The 26,940-nt window shown below is 39.5% G+C and overlaps 2 protein-coding genes across 3 annotated transcripts in view; both read left to right on the top strand.

The window, feature by feature from the left end:
• The window catches only part of LOC121038656 (olfactory receptor 10AD1-like), a 44,731-nt gene that overhangs the window by 8,294 nt on the left and 9,497 nt on the right, over positions 1 to 26,940 (top strand). Inside the window, exons 2-3 of one of the 2 annotated variants that reach the window (XM_040488315.1) lie at positions 21,806 to 21,927; positions 23,789 to 26,292. In XM_040488315.1, coding sequence (XP_040344249.1) covers positions 21,923 to 21,927; positions 23,789 to 24,752 — 969 coding nt within the window. In that variant the 5' untranslated portion in view covers positions 21,806 to 21,922 and the 3' untranslated portion in view covers positions 24,753 to 26,292. Of the gene's footprint in view, positions 1 to 21,805; positions 21,928 to 23,788; positions 26,293 to 26,940 lie in introns of those variants that run through there. The other variant, XR_005794433.1, reaches the window with a different exon arrangement.
• On the top strand, positions 186 to 2,156 carry LOC121038657 (olfactory receptor 10AD1-like). The gene has a single exon (XM_040488316.1). The coding sequence runs from the start codon at positions 609 to 611 to the stop codon at positions 1,563 to 1,565; it is 957 nt and encodes a 318-aa protein (XP_040344250.1). The 5' UTR covers positions 186 to 608; the 3' UTR covers positions 1,566 to 2,156.

Raw genomic sequence — 26,940 nt, forward strand, 5'->3', positions numbered from 1 at the left:
GGAGAGGGTGGGTGATGTGTATTGAGGAGGGCACCTTTTGGGATGAGCATTGGGTGTTGTATGGAAACCAATTTGACAATAAATTTCATATATTAAAAAAAAAAGAAAAGAAAAAAAAATAAAATATTTAAAAAAAAAAAAAAAGAAAATTCACTCCTCTAGATGGAGATCCCATTAATATTTAAATGGATGTCTCAGATTTCTTGAGTCTTCTTTAAAGTTTCCTTCAAAGCTTTGTCACGTGGTTCCCAGATCTTTCACCGTCTTGTTTGTCTCATGAACATAGCCCCATGGATATGGGTAGTCCCAGTGGATAACCATTTAAAATAGAGGTCCAAGAACTGGATACGATATTTTCAGATGCAGCCTGATTCACACAAGGTACAACAGAATCTCCCTTGGTTCATAATATGGTTCCACTATTACAGCCTACAATAGCACTAGCATTTTTAGTGCCCATGACAATATTGACTCACATAGAATGTACTAAAATTTCCGTCTTTTTCATTCCTTTGTCCCCTTTGTCTGTTTTTATACAACTAGGTACCATCCACACATAGCTGTCTCACCTGTGCTTTTCCTGTCTTCCCTCCTCAAGCAGGCCGCAGATGGTGGACCTAAGGAATGGGAGCACAGTGACAGAGTTTATCCTCGTGGGCTTCGAACAGAGCTCCTCTTCCACTCGGGCATTGCTCTTTGCCCTCTTCCTAGCCCTCTACAGCCTTGCCATGACCATGAATGGCCTCATCATCTTCATCACCTGGACAGACCCCAGGCTCAACAGCCCCATGTACTTCTTCCTTGGCCATCTGTCCTTCCTGGATGTCTGTTTCATCACCACCACCATCCCACAGATGCTAATCCACCTGGTGGTCAAGAACCACACTGTCTCCTTTGCCTCCTGCTTGACCCAGATGTATCTGGTTTTTGGTGTAGGTGTGGCCGAGTGCATCCTCTTGGCTTTTATGGCCTATGACCGTTACGTTGCTATCTGCCACCCACTCAGCTATGCACAGATCATGAGCCGGCAGGTCTGTGTAAAGCTGGTGAGTACTGCCTGGTTCTTTGGGCTGATCAATGGCATTCTGCTTGATTATATGACATTTCGTGGTCCATTCTGTAGAGACAACCACATAGAAAACTTCTTCTGTGAGGCCCCCATAGTGATTGCCCTCTCTTGTGGAGACCCCCAGTTTAGCCTGAAAATGATCTTTGCCGATGCTATTGTGGTGCTGCTGAGCCCCATGGTGCTCATTGTTATCTCCTACGCCCGCATCCTGGCCTCCATCCTTGGCAGAACCTCTTCCTCAGGTCGGGGGAAGACCTTCTCTACTTGTGCCTCCCATCTGACTGTGGTCATCTTTTTCTATACCTCAGCCATGTTCTCTTACATGAATCCTCGCAGCACACATGGCCCTGACAAAGACAAGCCTTTCTCCCTTCTCTACACCATCATCACCCCCATGTGTAACCCCATCATCTATAGTTTTCGAAACAAGGAAATGAAGGGGGCCATGGTGAGGGCCCTTGGGAGGACCAGCCTGGCCCAGGCAGAATCTATCTAGTGGGAAGACTCCTGGAAGAGAAGTCCCCCCCCACCACCCAAGTCTTGACAATTGGGCAACTCTCCAATGCTGAGAGCCTCCAGGAAAGAGCATTCATAGCTTTCTTTCTACTAGCATCAGTCCTGGAAGATCCTGTTGATGTCTAATGCTCATCTGTCTGATTTCACTTCCAGTATAGATTGATCTTTCCAAATTTCTCTTACTGATACATGTTCATGATTGGAGGGGCAAGTAAAATGAAATGGAAAAGTTTATTCCAAATTTGGGGGAAAGGTAGTAAGCTCTTCAAGAGAAAGACAGTAAGAGGATGACCATTCCATTCTTTGGAGCATTTCTTTCTAGGGCAAAGGCAATTAGCAGGAGCCCCAGCTTTGGGAAAAGAACAGACTGAGAGCCATGTGGGAAACAAAGGGATGTATATAAGTTTGGGAAAAAGCAATGGATGGGAGAAATGTGTTAAGGGGTATGTAATATTATCCCTATATGGTGGCTACAAAATTCTCCAAGAAAGTTCCCAGAAAAAGTAAGAACTGATGAATAGGATTGTATTACTCCTCCAAGGAAACAAGAGGAGGAGCTATATGCCAAATACATGTGAATTCTTAATGGGAAGGTGGGAGGGCAGAAGCAAGAACAGGAAGTCTGAGGGGTGCATCCACATCCCCAGATTGTAAACTGGGAGTGGGAGCTATAGAATGAAATCTTGTAGGGTCAAGGAAGCTTCCAGTGACATCTGCATTTTATAAGAATATAAAAAGAGCACTTTAAGTTTTTTGTGTATTTGTTCACTTTCGCTGGAAAAATTTTGTTCCCTGCCTGGACGCATGTTGTGCAATTTAAATATTTCCCTTTTGTTCTTGGAGATTTCTTCCTCTCTCTTGTTTTACTTATAATACACTACATTTCCAAGACTCTGCTCACACCTCTATCTCTTTCTTCCCTGCCCGTATTCAGTTACCTAAAGTCCAGAGCAGGAGTTCTCAGCAGGGATGATTACTTCCCCCAGGAGGTATTTGGCAATATCTGAAGACATTTTTTGGTTGTCATAACAGGAGGAGGGTGTGTGCAACTGGCACCTAGTATGTAGGGGTCGGGGATGCTGCTGAACATCCTACAATACACAGACCAACCCCCATAATAAAGAATTATGCAACCCAAGAAATCAATAATGCTGAGGTTGAGTAACCCTGGTCAGGAGATAAAGTATTAAAAGGACAGAATGAGGAAGATGATGAGAGGAATTGATATGGGAAAAAAAAGAGGCAGGAGGAAACCAAGAATTTAGGACGCAGAATTTTGTCTACAAAGACACTTCTGGTTTACCATGGGCAGGATTTCTGCTGGCACTGCCACGGCAACAATCTATATAAGTAGATGTGATAAAACCTGCTCTAAAACCTCTGTGTTTATCCCTATCTGAGTCTACCCTTACTCCTCTACTTATCTCAAATTATAAGACTTTTCCTACTCAATCACATCCTTCTGCCTGCCACTAGCATGGACTCCTACTTAAATTCTGCCCGTTTCCTCTGTTACTTCCATTCAAACTTCATCCATCCATCAGTGATCTTTCTCTTGTTCCCACCAATCTCACATTCTTGCCTAGCTCAATCCTATCATTCATTGTCTTTGCTCATTTGCATTATGATTCCTGCAAATGCCATTCAGTGCAACCCGTGAAAACCATGTGCCCTCTAATAGGAATACTTTCTAGAACGTCAACATTTTTCTCATTCACCTTATCAATCTCCCTCTTTCATCAATGTGTATATTTCCCCCACCCATATGCTCCTCTCATATAAAGGATCCACTCTTCCTTTTATGTATGATGGATATTTTCTTTTCCCCTATAGAACTAAATACATACCTTCTCCCTCTGATCTGTGTCCTGGCAGACAGACCTTTGTTTGCTGCCTCAATGGGTTTTGATGCCTTCTACATCCTGTTGGGCTCAACTAATAAGAGTTACTTAGCAGGATAGAGGAAGGCAGGAGAGTTAGTGAGTGAGGCTCTTTATTCTTCTGCTTCTTCCCTGATGTCCCAGAATTACTGTCAGGTGTCCTTCTCCAAAATCTCCCTTTCCTGTCCCCATAAGGTGGTACCTGCTTTCTGCTCTTGAGAGCCTGGGATGCTTCAACATCCCTTTCCGATTCCCCTAATCCTGTTCACATCCTGGTAAGCCCCCTCATTAGTCCTATTTAAGTATGCCAACCATTTCCTCCCAGAACACTGACTAACAAGTACCGGGCACATATTAGCAACCGTGAATTGAATTTTTTTTCAAAATAGGCCATATACTAGTCAATAAAGCATATCTCAAAACATTTTAGATATGGAATCATACAGATCAAGTTCTCTGACCATGATACAGTTAAGTTAGAAATCAGTATCAAAAAGGTAACTAGAAGGAAGCCCATATGGTTAGAAATTAAGAAACACAACTCTAATTAACCTACATACCAAAGAATGAGGTATAAGTCTAGTTCAACGTGGAAAGAATAAAAAGCTTGGAAGTTGCTGCTCCCACACTCACCAATAAAAAAGGGTAAACAAACAAAGTCAGCAAGACTTCTTAGATCTATCAGAGAATTGAAGTCACAGGAAAAACCGCCACCCCAAAAACTTGGAGACAAGGGAACACAGAAAGTTACAGCTTTCTGGGAGTAGAAGCCGCATCTTGAGCCTGGCCAGAACATTAAAGGAAAATGAACTATTACTAGAGACTGAGCATAGGCTAGCTTCAGAGATAAAAACTACTGAGGTCCTGCCCTTAGAGGAGCTCTCATAGTTTCATGAGTTTTACTTCCAGCAGCCCCATCGGTTTCTCATGATGAACATCAGGAAATAAACCCCCTGTGCTTCAGCAAGAGGAAGGGAAAAGTTAGCATTTTGAAATAAACCCAGAGAGCACTGTTCTCCCTAACAGTCTGCCCTCAAGGAAAACTATTTTGTGAGAACCTAACAAATCTGGGGGAGGATCCAAGAAAAAAAAGGAAAACTGAGAGGGACCTATGAAGGTTACAGCCCAGGGACAAGGGCTCACTAGGAGACTGAGACCTAATCATAAGACTATGGAATTCTTCCACTCCCCTGTACCTTGCTACCACATCAGTAAGGCTGGAGAATTTCAAGGAGTACAGCTGAAAGAGCTGAATCCTCAGACCTTATTTATGAAGGAGTCTCTGGGGAAACAAAAAAAAACAGCAAATGAGACAAAAACGAGGACACTAGAGGAAATTTTAACCTCTGACACCACAACTACAGCAAACATTAAACACTGCCTAATGCCTAACATAAAACTTCCCACTAAAGGCCTATTTGCCTCAGTTCCTTTTACCCAATACCTCATGTCCAGCTTTCAACAAAAGAATTGATTATAATAAAAATTAGACAATTTTACAAATCCAAAACTTGTAATGAAACTATTTACAATTTTGTGGGATGTACCTAGAGCAATGCTTCCTTCTATTAGGAAAAAAAATAAGTGTTAAAAAGTAATAAATTAAGCTACCAACTTAATCACAGAATAATAGATTATGCAAGGAACATAGAAGGAATAAAAATGTATCATATAATTAATTCAAACAAATCTAAAGATTGATTAAATTGATAGAATAAATTAATTTCATAACTGTGGCATGACTGATCAAAAATAAACAGACTTAAACAATACTAAGAATTAAAGGGGCACATAACTGCAGACTTTGCAGAATGAATTATAAGAGGCCTTCTGTTTCTGATATTGGTGGACCATGTAATTTGGACCAACTGTCTCACTAAAAACAGCAAAAGCTGGACATATATTTTAAACTATCCACTTGAAGGCACTAAAGCACTAAAAAAGCAGTGAAGAATTTGGGGGCTGACATCCAGGAACATTCAATCTGCATTTAAGCATGTTTAGAAACAACCAATAAAAGGATTAGTAAAGTGAGTGATATGTCATAAAGAAGATGAAAAAAAGAATAGATAGAGCAAATACATATTTGAAGAGAAAATAGCTGAAATTTTTCCAAAACTGGAAAAGACGTCAATCTACAGATTAAAGAGGTCCTAAATACATCAAAAATACATTATTTATAAAAAGAAATACACACATGAGCACACCATTAGAACTTCTGCAAATGAGAGGCAAAGAGAAAAACTTAACAGCTACCTGAATAAAAAGACAGATTCCCTTCAAAAGAACCACAATTAGATTGACAGCTGTCTTCTTAACAATGAAAGTCAAAATATAAAATTTATTTTACATAAAACTGCATTATGGCAGGCTAAAGAAGGGCTGTAAGTCTAAGAAAGATAACACTCCAGCTAGCTGGAAAAGAACATACACCCACATTGTGAACTGCCTATGGTGGCCATGTGGCAAGGAACTATGGGCAGCCTCTAGGAGTTTATAGCACTGTCTGACTGACACCAGCAAGGAGATAGGTACCTCAGTAGTACAACTGCAAAGGAATGGATTTTGCTGACAAACAGTGAGCTTGGGAGAGGACCCTAAGCCTCAGATGAAATCACAACCTGGTGGCTCCTTAATTTCAGCCTGGTGCAACCCTGAGCAGAATACCCAGCTAACCATACCCAGACTCCTGACCCAAGGAAATTGTAAGATAATAAAATTGTGTTACCTTAAGTCCTTGAATTTGTGGTAATATGCTACATAGCAATTGAAAACTAACACAAGTTTTTAAAATTCTACTATAATACTATGGAAAAATTTATGACATTAAATCTGCTTCAATAAATAGAAAAGTTCTAGAAAAGATACTATTTTCCAGAAATGACTAAGGAAGAAATAGAAAACATGCACACATTTGTAATCATACAGTAAATCAGTAGTTTAAGATTATTTCCACAAAATTGAAGATGACATAAAGAAATGGAAAGACTTTCCATGCTCATGCTCATGGATTGGAAGAAAAAATATTGTTAAAATGTGCATACTACCCAAAGCAATCAACACATTTAATGCAATCCCTATCAAAATACCAACAGCATTTTTCACAGAACTAGAGCAAAAAAATCATAAAATGTATATGGAACCACAAGAGATCCTGAATAGCCAAAGCAATCTTGAAAAAAAAAAAGCAAATCTGGAGGTATCACAATTCTAGACTTCAAGTTCCACTACAAAGCAGTAATAATCAAAACACTGGAACTGGCACAAAACTGGAGACATAGATCAATAGAACAGATAGAAAATCTAGAAATAAACCCATAATTATATGGGCAACTAATCTTTGACAAAGTAGGAACGAATATCCAATGGGGGAAAAAGCTCTTCAACAAATGGTGTTGGGAAAACTGGACAGCTACATGCAAAAGAATGAAACTGGGCCACTTTTTCTCACCATACACAAAAATAAATTCAAAATGGATTAAAGATCTAAATGTGAGAGCTGAAACCATAAAAATTATGAAGAGAGCAGAGTCATTTCTCTGACATCAGCTATAAAAACATTTTTCCAGATATGTTTTCTGAGGCAAGGGAAATAAAAGCAAAAATAAACTATTTGGATTACATCAAAATAAAAAGCTTCTGCACAGTGAAGGAAACAATTGACAAAACTAAAAGGCACCCTACGGAATGGAAGCAGATATATGCAAATGACATAACCAATAAAGGGTTAGTAACAAAATGTACAAAGAACTTATAAAACTCAACAACCCCAAAATGAATAATCCAATTAAAAATGGACAGAACATATGAATAAACATTTTTTCCAAGGAAGACATCCAGACGGGCAACAGACACATGAAAAGATGTTCAACATCACTCATCATCAGGGAAATGCAAATCAAAACTACAATGAGATACCACCCCACACCTGTCAGAATGGGTAACATAAAAAACACAAGAAACTGCAGGTATTGGCAAGGATGTGGAGAAAAAGAAACTCTCTTGCACTGTTGGTGGGAATGCAAACTGCAGCCATTCTGGAAGACAGTTTGGAGTTTCCCCAAAAAGTTAAAAAAGAGAACTACCCTACAATCCAGTAATCTCACTACTGGGTATTTACTCAAAAAAGTACAAAAACACTAATTCATAGGGATAATGCATTGTAGGGAGGATATATGTAGGGATAATACATGTTTATAGTAGCATTATTTACAATAGCCAAATTATGGGAGCATCCCAAGTGTCCATCAATAGATGAATGGATAAAGAAGATGTGATATGTACACAGTAGAATATTATTCTGCCATAAAAGAATGAAACCTTGCCACTTGGAACAATATGGATGGAGCTAGAGAGGTTAATGCTAAGTGAAATAAGTGAGTCAGTCAGAGAAAGACAAATACCATATGATTTCACCCATAGGTGGAATTTAAGAAACAAAAAAATGAGCAAAGATTTAAAAAAAAAAAAAAAAAAAGGAGAGGCAGATCAAGAAACAGACTCTTAGCTATAGAGAACAAACTAATGGTTACCAGAGGGGAGGTGGGGAGGGATGGGTAAAATAGGCAATGGGGATTAAGGAGTGCACTTCTCATAATGAGCACTGGGTGATGTATCACTATATGATACTATAATGGTACCATCAGTATATGGTACAACTGAAACTAATATAAAACTGTATGTTAACTACCCTGGAATTTAAAATTAAAAAATGTATTTCTATAATATTTCTATAAATAAAGAACCAGACATAGGATTTTAAAGCAAATACTATCAATCAATGAAAGTTAATCTAATTTTATATAACTGGAAAAAGAGGAAAACACCTCAACTTTTTATTTTTTTTAATATGAAATTTATTGTCAAACTGGTTTCCATACAACACCCAGTGCTCATCCCAACAGGTGCCCTCCTCAGTGCCCATCACCCACCCTCCCCTCCTTCCCACCCCCCATCAACCCTCAGTTTGTTCTCAGTTTTTAAGAGTCTCTTATGTTTTGGCTCTCTCCCACTCTAACCTCTTTTTTTTTTTTTTTCCTTCCCCTCCCCCATGGTCTTCTGTTAAGTTTCTCAGGATCCACATAAGAGTGAAAACATATGGTATCTGTCTTTCTCTGTATGGCTTATTTCACTTAGCGTAACACTCTCCATTTCCATCCATGTTGCTACATAGTATTCTTTCTCATTGCCACATACTATTCCATTGTGTATATAAACCACAATTTCTTTATCCATTCATCAGTTGATGGACATTTAGGCTCTTTCCATAATTTCGGTCTTGTTGAAAGTGCTGCTATAAACATGGGGGTACAAGTGCCCCTATGCATCAGTACTCCTGTATCCCTTGGGTAAATTCCTAGCAGTGCTACTGCTGGGTCATAGGGTAGGTCTATTTTTAATTTTTTGAGGAACCTCCACAATGTTTTCCAGAGCGGCTGCACCAGTTTGCATTCCCACCAACAGTGCAAGAGGGTTCCCGTTTCTCCACATCCTCGCCAGCATCTATAGTCTCCTGAGTTTTCATTTTAGCCACTCTGACTGGCGTGCACGTCAAGTTTTTAAATGATAACTTTGATAACAAAACTTGATGAAGACAAAATAAGCTAATCTCACTCTCAAACATAGTTGGCAAAATTCTCAAATAAAACTGTCTCCTACAATGTATTAAAAATATAATACCTTATATAATGAACAAAATTGGGTTTATTCCAGTAATTCAGAGTTGATTTCACATCAGAAAATGAATTATGTAAATCACTACGTTAACAGACAAGTAAATACCTCATGATTATCTCAGTAGATGCAGGAAATGCATCTATTTTGCATTTATACCTGTTTATAACTTAAAAAACAATACTTCTCAGCAGACCAGGAATAGAAATGAACTTCCTTAAGCTATTAAAGTGATTATACACCAAACTGAACAGCAAACATCCTCCTCTAACAGTGAAACATTAAAATTACCTTCAGATCATAAAGAGGCCTAGGTAACCATTATTCCTACTTTTATTCAAGATTATATTGAAGATCCTAGAAAGTACAATAAAACAAGGGAAATAGGTAATTGATATAAGAACTAGAAATGAAAAGGCAAAATTGCCTTCATTTACAATGATATATGATTGTCTTCACAGAAAAACTAAAAGAATGCATAAATAATATATTAAAATTGATATAATTTAACACAGTTACTGGATACAAAATCAATGTACAAAAACTGAATTGCATTTCTATATACCAACAAATTAGAAAATTAAAATTTTAAGATATGATTTTAAATACTATCCAAAATATAAAATATATAGGAATAACTCTAATGAAAAAGGGTAATCCATCATGGAAAGATGCATATAAATTTATGGAATGTCATTAGATAAAATCTAAATAAATGGAAATATATGCAGACTTACCTCACATAGCATCAATAGAGTTAACAACTCTTTGCCCTAATGGCTTTTGAAATTATACCACTTTTGGACATCTCTTTTTTTGATTTACAAGTGACCCTTGAACACCAGGGGCCCGAACTGTGCAAGTCCACTTACACATGGATTTTTTATGGTACATTACTGTAAGTGTATTTCCTCTTCCTAAAACGATTTTCATTTTTACATTTTCTTTAGCTTACTTTATTGTGTGAATACAACATATAATACATATAACATACAAAATGTGTCTTAATCAATTGTAGATGTTATTCATAAGGCTTCCAGTCAATAGTAGGCTATTAGTTGTTAAGTTTTTGGAGGAATTAAAGTTTTATACAGATTTTTTTTTAATTTTTTTTTCAACATTTATTTATTTTTGTGACAGAGAGAGACAGAGCATGAACGGGGGAGGGGCAGAGAGAGGGAGACACAGAATCGGAAACAGGCTCCAGGCTCTGAGCCATCAGCCCAGAGCCTGACGCGGGGCTCGAACTCACGGACCGCGAGATCGTGACCTGGCTGAAGTCGGACGCTCAACCGACTGCGCCACCCAGGCGCCCCAGTTTTATACAGATTTTTGACCACACATGGGGTGGTGCCCCTAACCCCTATGTTGTTCCAGAGTCAACTACAATTATTTTTTCACCCAAATTTGAATTGCATATCATGTTTGGGTTGGAATTCTGTCTTTAAAATGTTGTGAACCAGAGGTTATAGGGAAGTGAGGACACCAATAAGGTTCCTTCTTACAATATCAATTAATGGTATAGAAATAGCTATAGGGGCGCCTGGGTGGCTCAGTCGGTTAAGCGTCCGCCTTCAGCTCAGGTCATGATCTCGCGGTTTGTGGGTTCAAGCCCCACGTCAGGCTCTGTGCTGACAGCTCAGAGCCTGGAGCCTGATTCAGATTCTGTGTCTCCCTCTCTCTCTGCCCCTCCCCTGCTCACCCTCTCTCTCTGCCTTTCAATAATAAATAAACGTTAAAAAAATTTTTTTTAAGGAAATAGCTATAAAGAACTTGACAAGTTGGCTTTTTTTTTTTTTTTTTTTAGGAGTTTTTGAATTGGTGTCTGAACAATGTCAGACATCTTGTACTGCAAAGGTCAATATCCTGAAGCTTAGCTTTTGTGACTTATGCTTGAAAATCGTGTCTTCCTCCAAACTGAATTATGTTTCCCAAATGCCCCAATTATATTAGATCTTGTAAGACCTAGACCTGGAGACCACTTGGTTGGTGGTGAATGGAGACAAAAAGCCATCCCACACATTTAGAATGAGTCAGGACGCAAGCATCATAAACTTTAACTTTATAGGACTCCAGGCTCTCCAGGGGTAGAAAGAAGAGCATTAGAGGATTGAGGGGATATGAGGATGACTGAAGTTCTTTGAGTTATGCTGAATCTAATTCAGTACTAGGCAGGCAGGGTTTGGGAAGAACAGTGGGTAGATCAGGGGGAAGAAGTTATTCCAGGGGCGCCTGGGTGACTTGGTTGAGCGTCCAACCCTTGATTTCAGCTCAAGTCATGATTCCAGGGTCATGGGATCAAGCCCTGTGTTGGGCTCCATACTGAGCATGAAGCCTGCTTAAGACTCTCTATCTCTCCCTCTGCCCCCTCCCCAATTTGTGTGCGAGCACTCTCTCTCTCTCTCTCTCTAAAATAAAAAAAAAAAAGCTAAAAAGAAGGTCATTCCAGATTTGAAGAATGGAAGTGTGATAATGAAGAGGTAGAGGATGGCAGTTAGAAGGGAGGCATGTTATCAAGGAGAGCTTGTGGCTGTTTGTTTAGCACCCTATTGGCAGCATTTAACAAGGTAACTAGAGCAGAGTGGGTACTCAGCCAGTGTTTGTTGTTGTGCTGAATGTAGTGTAATCATATGAAAGTGAATATTTAATTGGGGGCACAAGTCATCAGAAACCCTAACTAGAAAATTAATGCAAAATAAAATTGGTAGGCAAGAGTTAAAGGGCTCCCAGATTTAAAGCTGAAAACACAGGGATAATGATATTTGCTAGGCCCCTTATCTATCAAGTTACCTGGTAAATGGACCAGAACTTCTCTGGGAAAACCTGAGACTAGTCTAGACTTTCTAGGCCACCTGCCATGGACATAGCCTCACGAGGGAGTCTTGGATTGGACTGGTTTGAGACTATCCCTGGGGATCCATTTAGAATGGTAACACTTCAGGAAGAGATAGTTGGCCTTATTACAGTTGGCTCCCAGCAGTAACCAGTTAGAAGCTCACATCTATGTGCATATGTGCATGCATGCACACCTTGCACATGTGCATTCACAGAAGGATGTCATACTCCCTGTCCTATAAACAAGCAGCTGGTTTGCAGCAAAATTCACGGTACCCTCACTCTATGCCTGTGGATCCCTCTTCTGGGGCTGAGATTAGCAGAGCCAATGTCATTACCCTCATGTACCAAAGCCCATGGAGAAGGTCAGTAAATGTACTCACTTCCGCAATGAAAGTTGAGCCTGACTTGGTTGGCATCTATCAGAGATGAATACCCCCTGACTCCCTCAGTGACCACCTGTGTTCAGATCACACCAGGCTCTTCACACAGTGGCCATGAAGGAGAGGACACTCCATTAACCTCCACCTTGTCTATTTGTCGCTTTCTAGATGCCTAGCTCTGTCTCCACTTTTCTAATTCTCTCCAGCTACTCTTTTCTTGGGATCTCCCTCTGAGTCCCCACCAGGCTCTCAGAGTCTGCCCACCAGCCCTCATGGCTCTGACTGAGGGGCTTATGGCTTGGATGTTTCTGGTGGGGCCAGTCTGGTTTGCAAAGACCAGTCTCTAATTGCTGCAGAGAGAAAGACAATCCAGAAGGTCAATCTTGTACTCCTAGAACTTAAGGAAACAGAATCCAAGTACCTGGCTATTTAGTTCTGATTCCACATGACCAGGGAGCCATGCCTAGCTTGCCTGGTCAGTCTCTCAGTCTCTTTTTCCACATTTGCCTTTGGCTTTGGCTTTCTCTCTCTCTCTCTCTCTCTCTCTCTCTCTCTCTCTCTCTCTCTCTGTGTGTGTGCTGAGATTTGGGTTCTTAGTTCTCTGTCTCTTGATGTGCTTCTTTATCCCTCCCCTAAATGTCCATCTATTCATCACTTTTCCACACATACACCATCTTGTCACATGTGCACATTCTTTCCTATTTCACTCTTCTCTATTTCAGTCTCTCTAATTCTTTCTTTGGCTTTAACATTTTTCCTCCTTTTTTGTTTGGTGTGGGTAAGATCTCTCTGCTATACCAGAGATATCCTAGGATATCCTAGTATCCTCCCAGAGGATTACTTTTTATCCTTTCCTTTTTCAGTCTTCCTCTTTATGCTTGTGCATGTCAGTGTTTTCTATTTATCTGGCATTTTTCTTTATTGTTACCTGGAGAAAGAGAGGCTGAGAAGTGACTCAATGATGATCCTTTCCTAGAGATTGTGATACAGAGCTTGGGGTTGATATTTTTTGCAATGTTTCTGGGAGAAGATTAAGAGAAAATGGGACTAAAATATATTAGGGGGAAAAAAACTTAGTTATATGGAAAGTCCCTCCTGACAGGGAGAAGTAGGAACCATTAGGATGGATGAGATCCTTCCCTTTATCTGAGTTTCTGCAAGTGGGAAACTGGACAGATCTTTACAATATTCCTTCCACATGTGAAGTGAAACCACAAGGAGATGAAGAGGAAACAGAGATCACAGCTAATTTTTATTTATTATCTAATCTGTGCCACCCATTAACTGTACATTATTTTAGTTAATCCTTATTTTATAGGAGAAAAAACTTGTGACTCAGCTAGCCAACTCCACATTATAGTAAGTGACAATGCCAAGGCTGAATTTCAGGTATGCTTGCCTCCAAAGTCCCTGTACTTTACCCCATTAGCCTCTTTGCTTCCCTATAAAGTGATAAGATCAGGTTATAGATGTAGTTTTTGAATCTCTAAATATGTTACTATTCACCTTTTAAAATCATCCATTTCTCAGTCCAGGAATCTTTCTGTGCTTCAGCTTTATATTCTTCTATTCTATTGGTACACATCCCTCCTCCCCATCTCTCATTACCTCTAATTTTTTCTCTCTTTCTTCTCTAAGCCATTTAGAGTCACTCCAGTTTTTTTCAGGCATTTTAAATAGTAAAATAGCTCAGATTAACTAATGCCACAGAACAGCTGAAGTTATCCAATCTGCTGATGTTGAGTAATTCTTGATTACTAAGTTCTCCTCTTCAATTTCTTACTCATCCCTCTCTGGACATATACACAGGCCATCAACATTCAGAGGAATATCATTATGAATACCTTTGCATATCATTTTCTCTCTTTTTCCCTTTGCTTTTTTGGTTGTTTTACTCTTTAACGTTCCATACTGAAAGTGACTGACAAGGGAGAGGAGCAACAAGTCTAGTCTGGTTTCATTATAGCTTCTAATGGAATAGGAAGTTCACATTAGGGCTCAGATAGAGAATGGATAAGCACAATGGATGATCATGTCTTACGAGAAGGAGGGAAGCAAAATACGGAGTTAGAACTTGAGCTATGATGAAACTGATGTTATTTTTGGTATTTCCATTATTTATGGTATCTCCCACTAGTGCAGATCAATAAGGTCTTCTGGGAGAGTGTGTGACCTACATTTACCTTTTGGACATCACAGGAATCTAGCCCATAATAGGCATCTGGCATGCCCAGCATTGGCACATTTATAATATTTGGCCCTGGCCAGGTCATCATCAGGGGACTGCAGGTACTTCGGGGGCCTCAGTTTCAGAGAGATATGGAGAGATTGAAGTGAATCCAGGAGCAAAGAGGTAGCTGAAGCAAAAAGAAGGCAGAAGACTAAGAGAGACACAATGAGAGATTTTAGAACATTTCTACAATTTAACTCAATTGGATAAATCTTTCTTGCAAGCCAATTATTGAAAATGCACATGGAGGAGCAAAGAGACTACTCCGTGTCCATCTCACTTAAGAAAATGGAGATGGGAATGAGCTTAAAATAGAAAAGAGGGGAAATGGTAGATCTATAGAAACACTTCTGAAGTGATTTAGGAAGACATTGAGATGGGTCGTCTTTCCTTAAAAATCATTTACATCTGTCCTCCAAATATCTTTTCAACCATGGTTCCATATGCTTTTGTCTATAAAACTTTGTTAGGTACCACATGGCACAACCTGTCGTCTTCCAATTTATTCTTAAATTCCTCAAAGTTCATGTGGATGTGTTAGCAAAACTCATGAGGGTCCAAAGCTTTTTTAAATCTTTAAAAATACCACAATTACAGGGCATTCTGAATAATGCATAAAATCAGAAGGAAAAACAATTATTTTTTTCTGACAATGTAAGGATTTGGTAAAGGCCTGGACTGTCTTTCTAATGATGGGGCTACTGCAATAGGTCTCAGAATAAGGCCTGATGGGTGACAGCTTTTGTCTTACAAGGTCTTTCTAGTTTCACTTTTTTTGGCTCCTGGTGAAGAGTCTCACTGTAGGTTACTATCTTTCTAAAATTTTATCTTCTCTTCTCTTTTATTTTATTTTATTGTATTGTATTGTATTGTATTGTATTGTATTGTATTGTATTGTATTTTAGAAAGCAAGGGAGAGGGGCAGAGGAAGAGACACACACACACACACACACACACACACACAGAGAGAGAGAGAGAGAGAGAGAGAGAGAGAGAGAGAGAGAGAGAGAATCTTAAGCAGGCTCCACACTCAGCTCAGAGCCTGACATGGGGCCCAATCCCACAACCACAACCCTTGGATCATGACCTAATCTGAAATCAAGAGTCAGACACTTCACCAACTGAGCCACCCAGGCACCCCTGTCTTTCTAATAATTCTGATGTGAGATACAATCCAGCTAGATACAAAATACTTGGTTCTCTTCCTTCACAGATAGGTCTGCAACTTGTACATTTTTCCTGATCGCTGGTTATGGATGACCCCACTCTCACTAACAAGGAGCTCTGTAGATACTGGTTGCCCTTCTCTTTTAGCAGAGTTAATTCAAGGGCCCTTATAGCTTTCTAGAGATTTTCATCATGCCTGTATTTTTAAATGATCAATGGTCCTTCTTTTGTTTTTTAAAATCTCATTCTTAGTTAACAAAGAGAAATTGATTATTCACTTTAGGGTGAACTGTACATTCTCTGGTCTGGAATCAGGAGAGTGGATGCCTTTACCTTCTTCCTGAAGGCTGCCTGTTTATCTAGTCTTATTTAATTATGAGAGTTTTTCAGCCTGTCTCTCAGTTCTTAGCCTTGAGAAGCAGTGAAAATCTCCACTCAATTCTCAAATAAGCCCCAATTAGTTAAATGTTTTATTTTATATATTTAATTTCAAAATTATTGAGTATCAGCCATTATGGAAGTTGATGCCTCCAATCTACCCATTCATTGTCAAACTGGGTACAGGAATTTCTATTTTCCTTAATAAATATTGAGGAGAAACTGGTTTTCATCACTGGATCTATCCTTTATATCACAATAATCACATATCTACTAATAATTCAATTTACTAAAAGAACATCTTTTTTAGGGCCACTTTTTGCCTCTTAGAGTCTTCCTCAAAGTTTATGTATAATTTCAATTTATATCTAAACTGAAGATTTTCTGGACTTAATCCATGTTCCCACCTAGATTGGCCATTTTTTCTTTTATAAAAATGCCCTTTTCCAAGAACAGCCTCTGAATCTGTCCATCATTAGCAGATATTTTTTCCTGAGCCTTTTCTTATTACACTTTTCTTATTATACACTTTTCCCTTGAGCATTTCATTATTTTACTACTGTTGAGATCCTGCAGTATTTTTTTAATTTTTTTTTAAATGTTATTTTTGAGAGGGAGAGACAGAGACAGAGTGCAAGTAGGGGAGGGGCAGAGAGACAGGGAGACACAGAATCCCAAGCAAGTTCCAGGCTCTGAGCTGTCAGCACAGGGCCTGACATGGGGCTCAAACCCACAAACCATGAGACCATGACCTGAGCCAAAGTTGGATGCTTAACCAACTGAGCCATCCGGGTGCCCTGAGATTCTGCAATATTTTATTAAAGCCCTATTAGAGCTCTTAACCATATCATATTATAGTTCATTTGTAAAAATATCTCTACCCCCAACTGTACTGCATGCTTTGCCAGAACGTAATGCTTAGAAATACATTTTTAATTTGTGGATTCAGTTTTTAAGAGGCTTCAAGGCAGTTTGAGGATTACTGACATTTAAAAATGTAAATGTCTCAATATTTTTTAGTTATCCAGTGACCTAGAAAAGGAAACATTAGTTTTGTGGAGCACTTTCCCTACTGCAAATACTGTTCTATGGGATTTCCATATATATACATACACACACATTTTTTATTGAATTAATAAATCTCCTCTTAATCTTCAGAACAACCATACAATTATGTATTTTACAGACTTAAAAAAAATGGATTTAAAGGAATTTATTTCCCAAGTTGATGCCACCGGGGGCGCCTGGTGGCTTAGTCCAACTTCGGCTCAGGTCATGATCTCATGGCTTGTGGGTTCGAACCCTGCATCGGGTTCTGTGCTGACAGCTCCCTCTCTCTCAAAAAATAAATAAACGTTAAAAAAATAATTTTAAAAAAATTAAAAAAAATAAAGTTGATGCCACTGGCAACATTAAATAATGCAGAAAGTTGGAACTCAGATGTTCATTTATTCTATTTTTCAGCAAATATAGCTATGTGCTAGGCAGTTTCCAGGAGATAAAGATGTAAAATCCCTATGATTAAGGAGCTTGTAATAGATGGAAGATGTTGTAGCATGTGATGTGTGTTTCCCCTAGCAGATGTAGGAGTGAGTGCCACTTCAGATGGGCTGACCTGGGCAAGAGTAATTGAAGGCTTCACTATGGATGCAGGACTTGATGTCTTATAAAAGCAAGATTTTGCCAAATAGAGAAAATGTCTGAAGAATGAATTCCAGAAAGAGGGAATCGCATACACAGAGACTTGGAGGCCTATGGTATTGTGGGGGATGTGAGTTGTAGCTGGACTTTAGGGTGTCTGTAGGAGAGTAGGAGAAGATAAAGAATATTGGCACTTAATATAATATGAAGGTTAGAAAGACAAGAGTGAAAGGTGACTTTGTGGTTTCTGATTTAGGTTACTTAGGGTTCAAATAATACAATTAACTGAGGAGGAAGGATAGGAGGAGGAGCCATGGATCCTCCTGGGGGCACTGATAATTATGTAGGCTGGTGTCTGTCCTTTGCCTTCGTACTGGACCAGTCTAAAACAGACCTGACATACTAGAACTTTCAGTGAAATATTCTCAAAAAACCTACAGAGCAAGAAACTATACCCCTTAACCAGTAATATCATTGTTTAAAAGCCCTTGTGGGACAGAAAGTTCATCTAGCTACCATTTCTGCTTGTCCTAACCTCGAAGGAAATGGAAAACCACTGGTCATCATAGAGGTTTTTCCCAGGATGAACTTCCTCAAGGGCATTGAAGCTCCTTTCTTTTTTTAATTCTGCTACCTCCTCCTACTTCTCCAAATACAAACAAACAAAACAACAACAATAACAAAAAAACAAACATTGATACTGTCTCTAGATAAGACCTGGTTGTTCATATGGCCAGAAATACTGCCTCCATGGTGATTTAGAATTTCATTTTCTGAACTTATATCATAAATATGCTATTTAATTATTCATCTTATTGTACCCTCCTCCCCATCCCAACCCTGTTCTTAGGCCTGTTTATTCTTCTTTTAATTATGATAGCAAGATGGGAATATAGGTCTGGAGGATAGAAACAAGGAGACTTCTCACTACTTTCAGCACTGTAGGCCTTAGGACACTGAGTGGCCCAGGCAAAGAAAGCTTACCATGTGGTCCTCCTCAAACATGAGAGCTAGGAGCCCTCTAACATACGGATTGGGAGCCAAAGCCCAAGCTAGTAATAAACTGTTTTCCTGGACAACTTCTTTGAGACCTCTTGGGAATAACTATGATCTCAAGAGGCTACCAGTGGTAGAGGTGGGTGCTCAACCATGTCTCAGTCACACTCCATAGAGATATTTTTGAGGAAACAAACAATTCAGCAAGATGAAAGAATACTTTGATTTTCAGTCTAAAGAAGAGAAGTCTATGGGAACTTAGTGACTTCAAATCTCTAAATGACAAGTTTTTTACCCTTTGTGGTTTCCAGTTGCCTTTGACACGTTGATTAAGCTATGAACTCTCCAAGAAAAATGATCTCGTGCACACATTTTCCTACAACATTTCAGAGATGCACGGACACTCTGAAATATACCTACTGATTCCCCAGAGCTCCATGAACTCCTTGATAAATATATCTATCATAAAATTTTTCTGCTCAGAAAAATAACGCTTTTTGGGTGTAGACTAGAGTGGTGGGAAAATGTCTCATTATAATGTAAGATTTTGATTCCTGTCATATTTACTGAAGAGAATCAGGACACTATTGAATACATTCAACAGTTAGCCACAATGTTTCTGTTGCTTGGTCATGAAATTATGTATTTAATCCAAAAAGCAAGGGATTAGGGTATGCAGAAGATAAACCAGGTTTCAAGCTATTTAAGATTTGAAATTACTAGAGGCACATTTTATTTACAGCAGACCTGAAAGAGAATAGCCAAGCCTCACAGAGGCTGAGGCTTTCTGAGAATCTACATGATTTAAACAGGGCTGGTGAATTTGTTTACAACTTAAGTGAACTAATCTCATTCTTAAAACAAACATACTCTACAGAATAAACAATACAGTGCTGTATTGTATTATATTTTCTTTCCTGTGGTCATAGCATGCTAGGAAAGCAACAGGAGCATTGTGGCTAACTGTTGAATGTATTCAATAGTGTCCAGATTCTCTTCAGTAAATATGACATGAATCAAAATCTTACATTATAATGAGACATTTTCCCACCAGTCTAGTCTACAATAGCACACTTTGTTCATTGTGCTCCTGTGGTCATGGAATGTAGACTTCTCTCCCTTAACTCACCAGCACTATACTTTGAGCATTCAACATATGTGTATCAGCACAACTCTGCTCTCTCAGGATCTTCCCAGACATCATCGTGACTCACAGTTTCTTTTCGTTATAACCAAGGCTGTATCACATTTCCTGGTTTAAATTTTATTTCCATATATGTGATTATATTACTAACAATAATCATTAGGGACTTTGAGGGGTTCATTAAATAACACTGCTCTTCCCAACTGAGTCTGAATCATCTGAGAAATAAGACAAGTCTGAGATGGAAGCTAAAACATCATTTTTATTAATAACAAAGCAGACATTTGAGCATTTGGACTTCCTAATCCAGAAGCACAGAGTCAGACAGATAAAATTTCCTCTGTATTGGCAAGACTGTACAACCACAGAGTCTCCCCAAACAGGGTTAGAGGCTACCCTGGAGAAGGCCATTCATTCCCAAGGGGAAGGTGAGAGGAAAGGGATAGACAACACATGCTCCATTTCTCCTTCTAAAGTCACCAATCCAGTAAGCCACCCCCTATGGTATGGTGTAAATGAAGAAGAGAAAGGTCAGGAGTGTTATGCTATCACAATTTCACCCATGTGGAAGGAAATATCAGGAATATGGAAGAAATTAATCCCTGCCCTACCCTACTCATGATAGTATCTAGCATTGTAACCATTAAGTCTATGGTTAACTATAGGGTGTAAAATATTAAAACAGTCCTACCTACACCTTCATATTGGCTACTCCTCCAACACAAATCACTGCTCTATTGAGAGGCTCTTAGAACTTTTGAACAGTTCTATTTTGCTTGCAGATGGGTTCTAAAATGAATCAGAACAGTAAGTTAATCAATTCTGAAGCCACTCTAGACCCACAGTTGATAATGTATTCCCTATTCCTTTCTCCCTGCCAAATGATGTTCAACTACATTGTCCATCATAACTTAACAGAGGGTCTTCAATGAGATTAAATTATATCATTAAACTATAATACTAAGTCAGAGTTCAAATGTCGTGACATGTGTGGACTATTTTATAAACTACTATTAATTTAAATGAGATTACAGACCCTTGACTCTTTAAACAAGAAATTCAAGGCATCACCGGTGGTTATGTATCTTATATCTGTACACTTGGCATAAGAAAATTCCATGATCCTCTTCTAGTTTAACAAAGCATTCTCACAAGTATATGTGCCTTTCTTAAAACAGAGTTATCAGTTTAAATATTACCATGGCCATAATTAAGGTCACCAATAAAAATGATATTTTAGAAGTTCAAGGTTAGGTTTACAGCACATAGCAACAATTTCTTATAACCAGTCTCAGAAAATTCTTTGGTCAGAAATAACTTCAAGGACATGTTTTAGAATAATATGAGATTATCAGCAGCTAAAGGAGAATGAATGTTTTCTTATTTTCTTGCTGGTATTTCTTTAAGTAACAATTAAGAGAGCATGTGATTTTTCAAGTCAAAGTGCAAAGATTCAGCTAGCACTGAGACAAAATTAAAAATCCTGAGAAGCAGGGTGTCTGGGTGGCTTAGTTAATCATCCAGCTCTTGATTTCGGCTCAGGTCATGACCCCAGGTTCATGAGATCAAGCCCTGTTTTGGGCTCTGCACTGAGCTAGGAGCCTGCTCAGGATTCTCCCTCTCTCTCTCTCTCTCTCTCTCTCTCTCTCTCTCTCTCTGCCTCTTTCCCCTCTTCCTCTCTCAACATAAATAAATACACATTTTTTAAAAAATCCTGAGAAGGTCAAAACATACACTATGAAAAAATCGGAGCAAATAGGGTTATTAACAAATGGAATATGTGACAGTTGAAGTGCAGTACACACATAACTTAGTATTCTTATTTAAGTAAATATCACCTATGGTGTGGATATCAAAGAACTAACAAGGTCTTTACCACAACTTCTCTTCCAGAGTGGCCCATCAGGTCAGACCATCCTCCCTGGACCAGTTCTTCAAATACAATGAGATTTTCTCTATTATTTGCTGCAGTGATTCAGTGACAAACTTCACCACCAGCCAAGCAACAGAATGAGGTGGGATATGATTTTCAAATTATTATCCTGTTTATTTATACCAATGCTTGATTCGTTCGTTAACCCTGGTTGTTAACAGGGCACTAGATGCCAGGTATCACAGAGTATTCTTTCTGGGACTGTGAACCACAAATAAGAATTTATACTCCTATAGATCCTAGTGCTTTCTTAGGTTGAACTTCAGTTTCTTCTTGGACAAGTCCCAGGCTTGTCTGGAGCATAGCTCACTGACTTCTCTTGCCCAGATTCTGACCTCAGCCCCAATATGTCCACTGGGTCCGTGATTCCAAGCCATATCTTGGATTAAACATTGCTCTCTGACCCTCCCTGCCTTTTCTGGGGCCTGAAGAGGAGAATATCTAGGTACAAGTTCTAGAGGGGCATTCCAAAGTACAGATGATGGGAATGGCCCACTGCCTGACCTATCAGGAAATCACCTACCGAGAATACAAAGCTAAAAGGAGTGGCAGTAATTGGGTACATCTCTTCTAAAATTAAGATAGGCAACTGGAGATATTTAAAGACATGGAGAAAAAAATAAAGATATGGAGAAGAGAAGGGAGTCCACCCAGAGGTAGCTAAATGGCAAACACCCACACCAAATATGAGAAAGGGAGAGGGGGAAGAAAGAGTGAGAAGTAGAAGTGGAAAAGGGAGAGCAAAAGACTAACACAGGGGGTAGAGTGAGAGTGTATAGAAAAAGGAGTGGGAGAAAAGAAAATGAAGAGTAGTTGGCAGAACTTAAGGTTAAAAAGGAATATACTAACGAACTATAAGCATCTGAAAGTGGAAGGGATCTGATATCCTAACTCAAAGACAAGATGAAAAGTACAAGAGAGATTTAATATGAACATAATGACTTCCTAAAATTTACAATAATGAGAAAAGAACATGAGTTTCTGAATTCTCATTCTCTGATGATAGAAAAAGAACAAGACTTATCCCAGAAGCAAAGGGACAGATCAAGATTTTCTGAAGGTCCATTCCAAAAAGGCTGAATTTGTGCCCTGCTCATAGCTTCCCTTGTCTCACAGTGATGGTTGCATACTTTCCACCCAATGGTGCAGAGCCCTAAGTTTCAACCCCAGTAGGGAAACTGTCTCCTATGAGGAAAGCACGCAATAAAGAGTTCACAAGTATGCCCCATCTCCAGCATGCACAGCATGGGTGTTTGATGCAATAGTGGCAACCACTAGGAGAAGGAGTCTGGAAAGAGGATGGATGACTGGTAAGCATGGCTGTTTCCAGAGGTATCCAAATTATTATCAGCTAAGGGACAATGCCAAAGGCTAGAATGTTATTGTTTTCTCTGAAACTTCAATCATTTATCGTTTTAAATATATACACTAAAACTAAGCATTTTTTTCTTCTAGAAAAAATATGTCTTTAAACATTTCCCAAGTGCTTCCTAAATATGATCTTCTATAAGCTAATAGCCACCGTGTCTTCCTTCAAATACTCCATTCCTCAATTTCTTAAACCATTCCTCAGTTAGCCTGGGTTCCAAGCCCTACTATCTGAGTTTTGCACCTTTGAATACATTTTTGTTAGTGGCTAATCCTTCAACATTTGGAGCCCTGTATAAGATGCAGTACTTCACTTGAGGCCTGACCAAACCAGAGTAAAGTATAACCATCACTTCCTCAATTTTTGATATTACAATTCCATGTATGCAGCCTATAGTGACCTTGATATCTTCACTGCCCCATTAACATGGCCACTTACATATTTTACTAAAGTTCTAAAATGTTTACCGCCGCTCGTTATTCCTTTATAGCTGGGTTTCTGGGCCCAAGTGAGTACCTTGCATTCCCCTACAACTATCTCACCTGTGCTTTTCCTGTCCTCCCTCCTCAAGCAGGCCGCAGATGGTGGACCTAAGGAATGGGAGCACAGTGACAGAGTTTATCCTCGTGGGCTTTGAGCAGAGCTCCTCTTCCACTCGGGCATTGCTCTTTGCCCTCTTCCTAGCCCTCTACAGCCTTGCCATGGCCATGAATGGCCTCATCATCTTCATCACCTGGACAGACCCCAGACTCAACAGCCCCATGTACTTCTTCCTTGGCCATCTGTCCTTCCTGGATGTCTGCTTCATCACCACCACCATCCCACAGATGCTAATCCACCTAGTGGTCAAGAACCACACTGTCTCCTTTGTCTCTTGCTTGACCCAGATGTACCTGGTCTTCTGTGTGGGTGTAGCCGAGTGCATCCTCTTGGCTTTTATGGCCTATGACCGTTACGTTGCTATCTGCCACCCACTCAGTTACGCCCAGATCATGAGCCGGCATGTCTGTGTGAGGCTGGTGAGTACTGCCTGGTTCTTTGGGCTGATCAATGGCATCTTTCTTGAGTATATGTCATTCCGGAATCCCTTCTGCAGAGACAACCACATAGAAAACTTCTTCTGTGAGGCCCCCATAGTGATTGCCCTCTCTTGTGGAGACCCCCAGTTTAGCCTGAAAATGATCTTTGCCGATGCCATCGTGGTGCTGCTCAGCCCCATGGTGCTCATTGTTATCTCCTATGCCCGCATCCTGGCCTCCATCCTTGGCAGAACCTCCTCCTCAGGTCGGGGGAAGACCTTCTCTACTTGTGCCTCCCATCTGACTGTGGTCATCTTTTTCTATACCTCAGCCATGTTCTCTTACATGAATCCTCGCAGCACACATGGCCCTGACAAAGACAAGCCTTTCTCCCTTCTCTACACCATCATCACCCCCATGTGTAACCCCATCATCTATAGTTTTCGAAACAAGGAAATGAAGGGGGCCATGGTGAGGGCCCTTGGGAGGACCAGCCTGGCCCAGGCAGAATCTATCTAGTGGGAAGACTCCTGGAAGAGAAGTCCCCCCCCACCACCCAAGTCTTGACAATTGGGCAACTCTCCAATGCTGAGAGCCTCCAGGAAAGAGCATTCATAGCTTTCTTTCTACTAGCATCAGTCCTGGAAGATCCTATTGATGTCTAATGCTCATCTGTCTGATTTCACTTCAAGCATTGTTTTCTCTTAGGCCTTCCTGAGGATAATTTAAGACTTTCATGTTTTTCTTCTATGTTGTCACATCTTTTAAAGGCATAAGTGCACTTAACTCCATTTAATTTTTTTCGTACAGTACTTTTACATACTATTCCTAGCCTGAGTTTTGCATACACATTTAGGAGCAAACTTTTCTCTTTCAACTTATCATTGTAGTGTTCTTTTCTTTCTCACATTCCACTCTCATATCCTGAATCCACCCTCATCCACCCCACTCCTACATAAGAAAAAATAGGGGAAGAAGTTGAGAAAAAGGGAATTAGGGAGCAGTGTTGACATTAAGAAAAGTCAGAGAAAAGAAGAAAAAGAAAAACTAAGGGTGATAAGCCTGAACCCCATCTTCTTAGCTTCCATTAGCCCATAAGGGAGAACTTTTATGATGGCTTTAAGTGGCTACCATAACACTGCATTCAACTTATGTTTATGCTTGTGTGTTGTTGAGGAAATGCAGGTGAGATAGACCAATATGTCAAATCCCTTCTAAATCTTCTAGTTTCCTTCAGTAACATGACTGTTTGATATTTCCCTTATGATCCAAGTGGTCAATGCCTCTTCCAAGCTTCTCAGACTATTAGTTTCCTTCCCTGGTATATACTCCAAATTAACTCCCCTCTCCCTACTGCCTTCCTTTTTCCCAACCATCTTTCATTTCATTGCACCTTACTTCCCAGCTTAAATAGACATATTTCATTCCCTGTACTTTAACACCTCTCCACACTATCTCTACCATTGCAGAAGCCTTTCCATTTGCAACCCTAACCCCTCTCACTTCTTCTAGCTTTTCTCCTTAACCAAATTTAGCGTCCCTTGAGAGAGCATTATATTCTTAACCACTCTTTTTTTTTTTTTAATTGCATCTTTCTCATGCCCCTTTCTTAATAATAGGAAAGGGAACAGGTCTGTTATTTTCTGGTGCCACTTCCATAAGATAAATGCACCTCAGTTAGGATTCCCTCAAATAGATGTACTACCCTTTCCATATTATACAAATCACACTACCTTCTGCAATGACTTAAAGTAGTAGCTTCACTCCACAAAATTCTAATCTTTTGAGTCCAAATTGGTGAATCTCTAGATATCAGAGGACATGTGAGAAGCACTTCTCAGTCAGCAAGGAGGAAGAAATGAAACACCACTATAATTGAGAAGAAACAATAAACACAGAACAAAAAATTTTCCATTATCAAAGAGAAATTACACCAGGCAAAGTTAAACAGGAAAGAAAGACTTTATTTAAGACTACTGCAATAGGAGGGGAAGCTGGGTGGCTGCTAGTTGAGCATCTGACTTAGGCTCAGGTCATGATCTCAGTTTGTGGGTTCAGGCCCCGCATCAGGCTCGCTGCTGTCAGCGCAGAGGCCCACTTCAGATCCTCTGTCTCCTTCTCTCTCTCCCCTTCCCCCTGCTCTCATTCTCTCTTAAAAATAAATAAACATAAAAAAATAATAAAAGACTATTGCAATAGGAGATTGAACTCAACTCTACTAAAACAAGTGGCTGGAGAGTTCTTAAGAGCCGCAGTAGGGCTACCTGTGTGTGGTGACTGGTCTTACTCAAAGGAAAAGTAAGTTTACAGGTTGTAGTTTTGCAATTTGGAGCAAGATGCCCATTGATGTTGGGCTCCTACCCTCCCATAGAGACTAGGAAATAGGAATGCCATCTTCCTGAGGGTTGCATTTTAAAGGAATGGCTCCCACAAACAATAAGAGACTCTTAACTACAGAGAACAAACTGAGGCTTAATGGGGCAGGGAATGGGTGATGGCATTGAGGAAGGCACTTGTTGGGATGAGCACTGGGTGTAGCGTGTAAGTGATGAAACATGGGAATCTACTCCAGAAGCCATGAACACACTGTATACACTGCATATTAGCTAGCTTGACAACAAATTATATTAAAAATAAAATAAAATAAAAAATAAAGTAAGATAAAATAAAATAAAATAAAATAAAATAAAATAAAATAAAATAAAAT

Source organism: Herpailurus yagouaroundi, unplaced genomic scaffold, assembly GCF_014898765.1.
Source record: "Herpailurus yagouaroundi ecotype Mexico unplaced genomic scaffold, PumYag 166, whole genome shotgun sequence".
In the NCBI taxonomy this organism is placed as follows: Eukaryota; Metazoa; Chordata; class Mammalia; order Carnivora; family Felidae; genus Herpailurus; species Herpailurus yagouaroundi.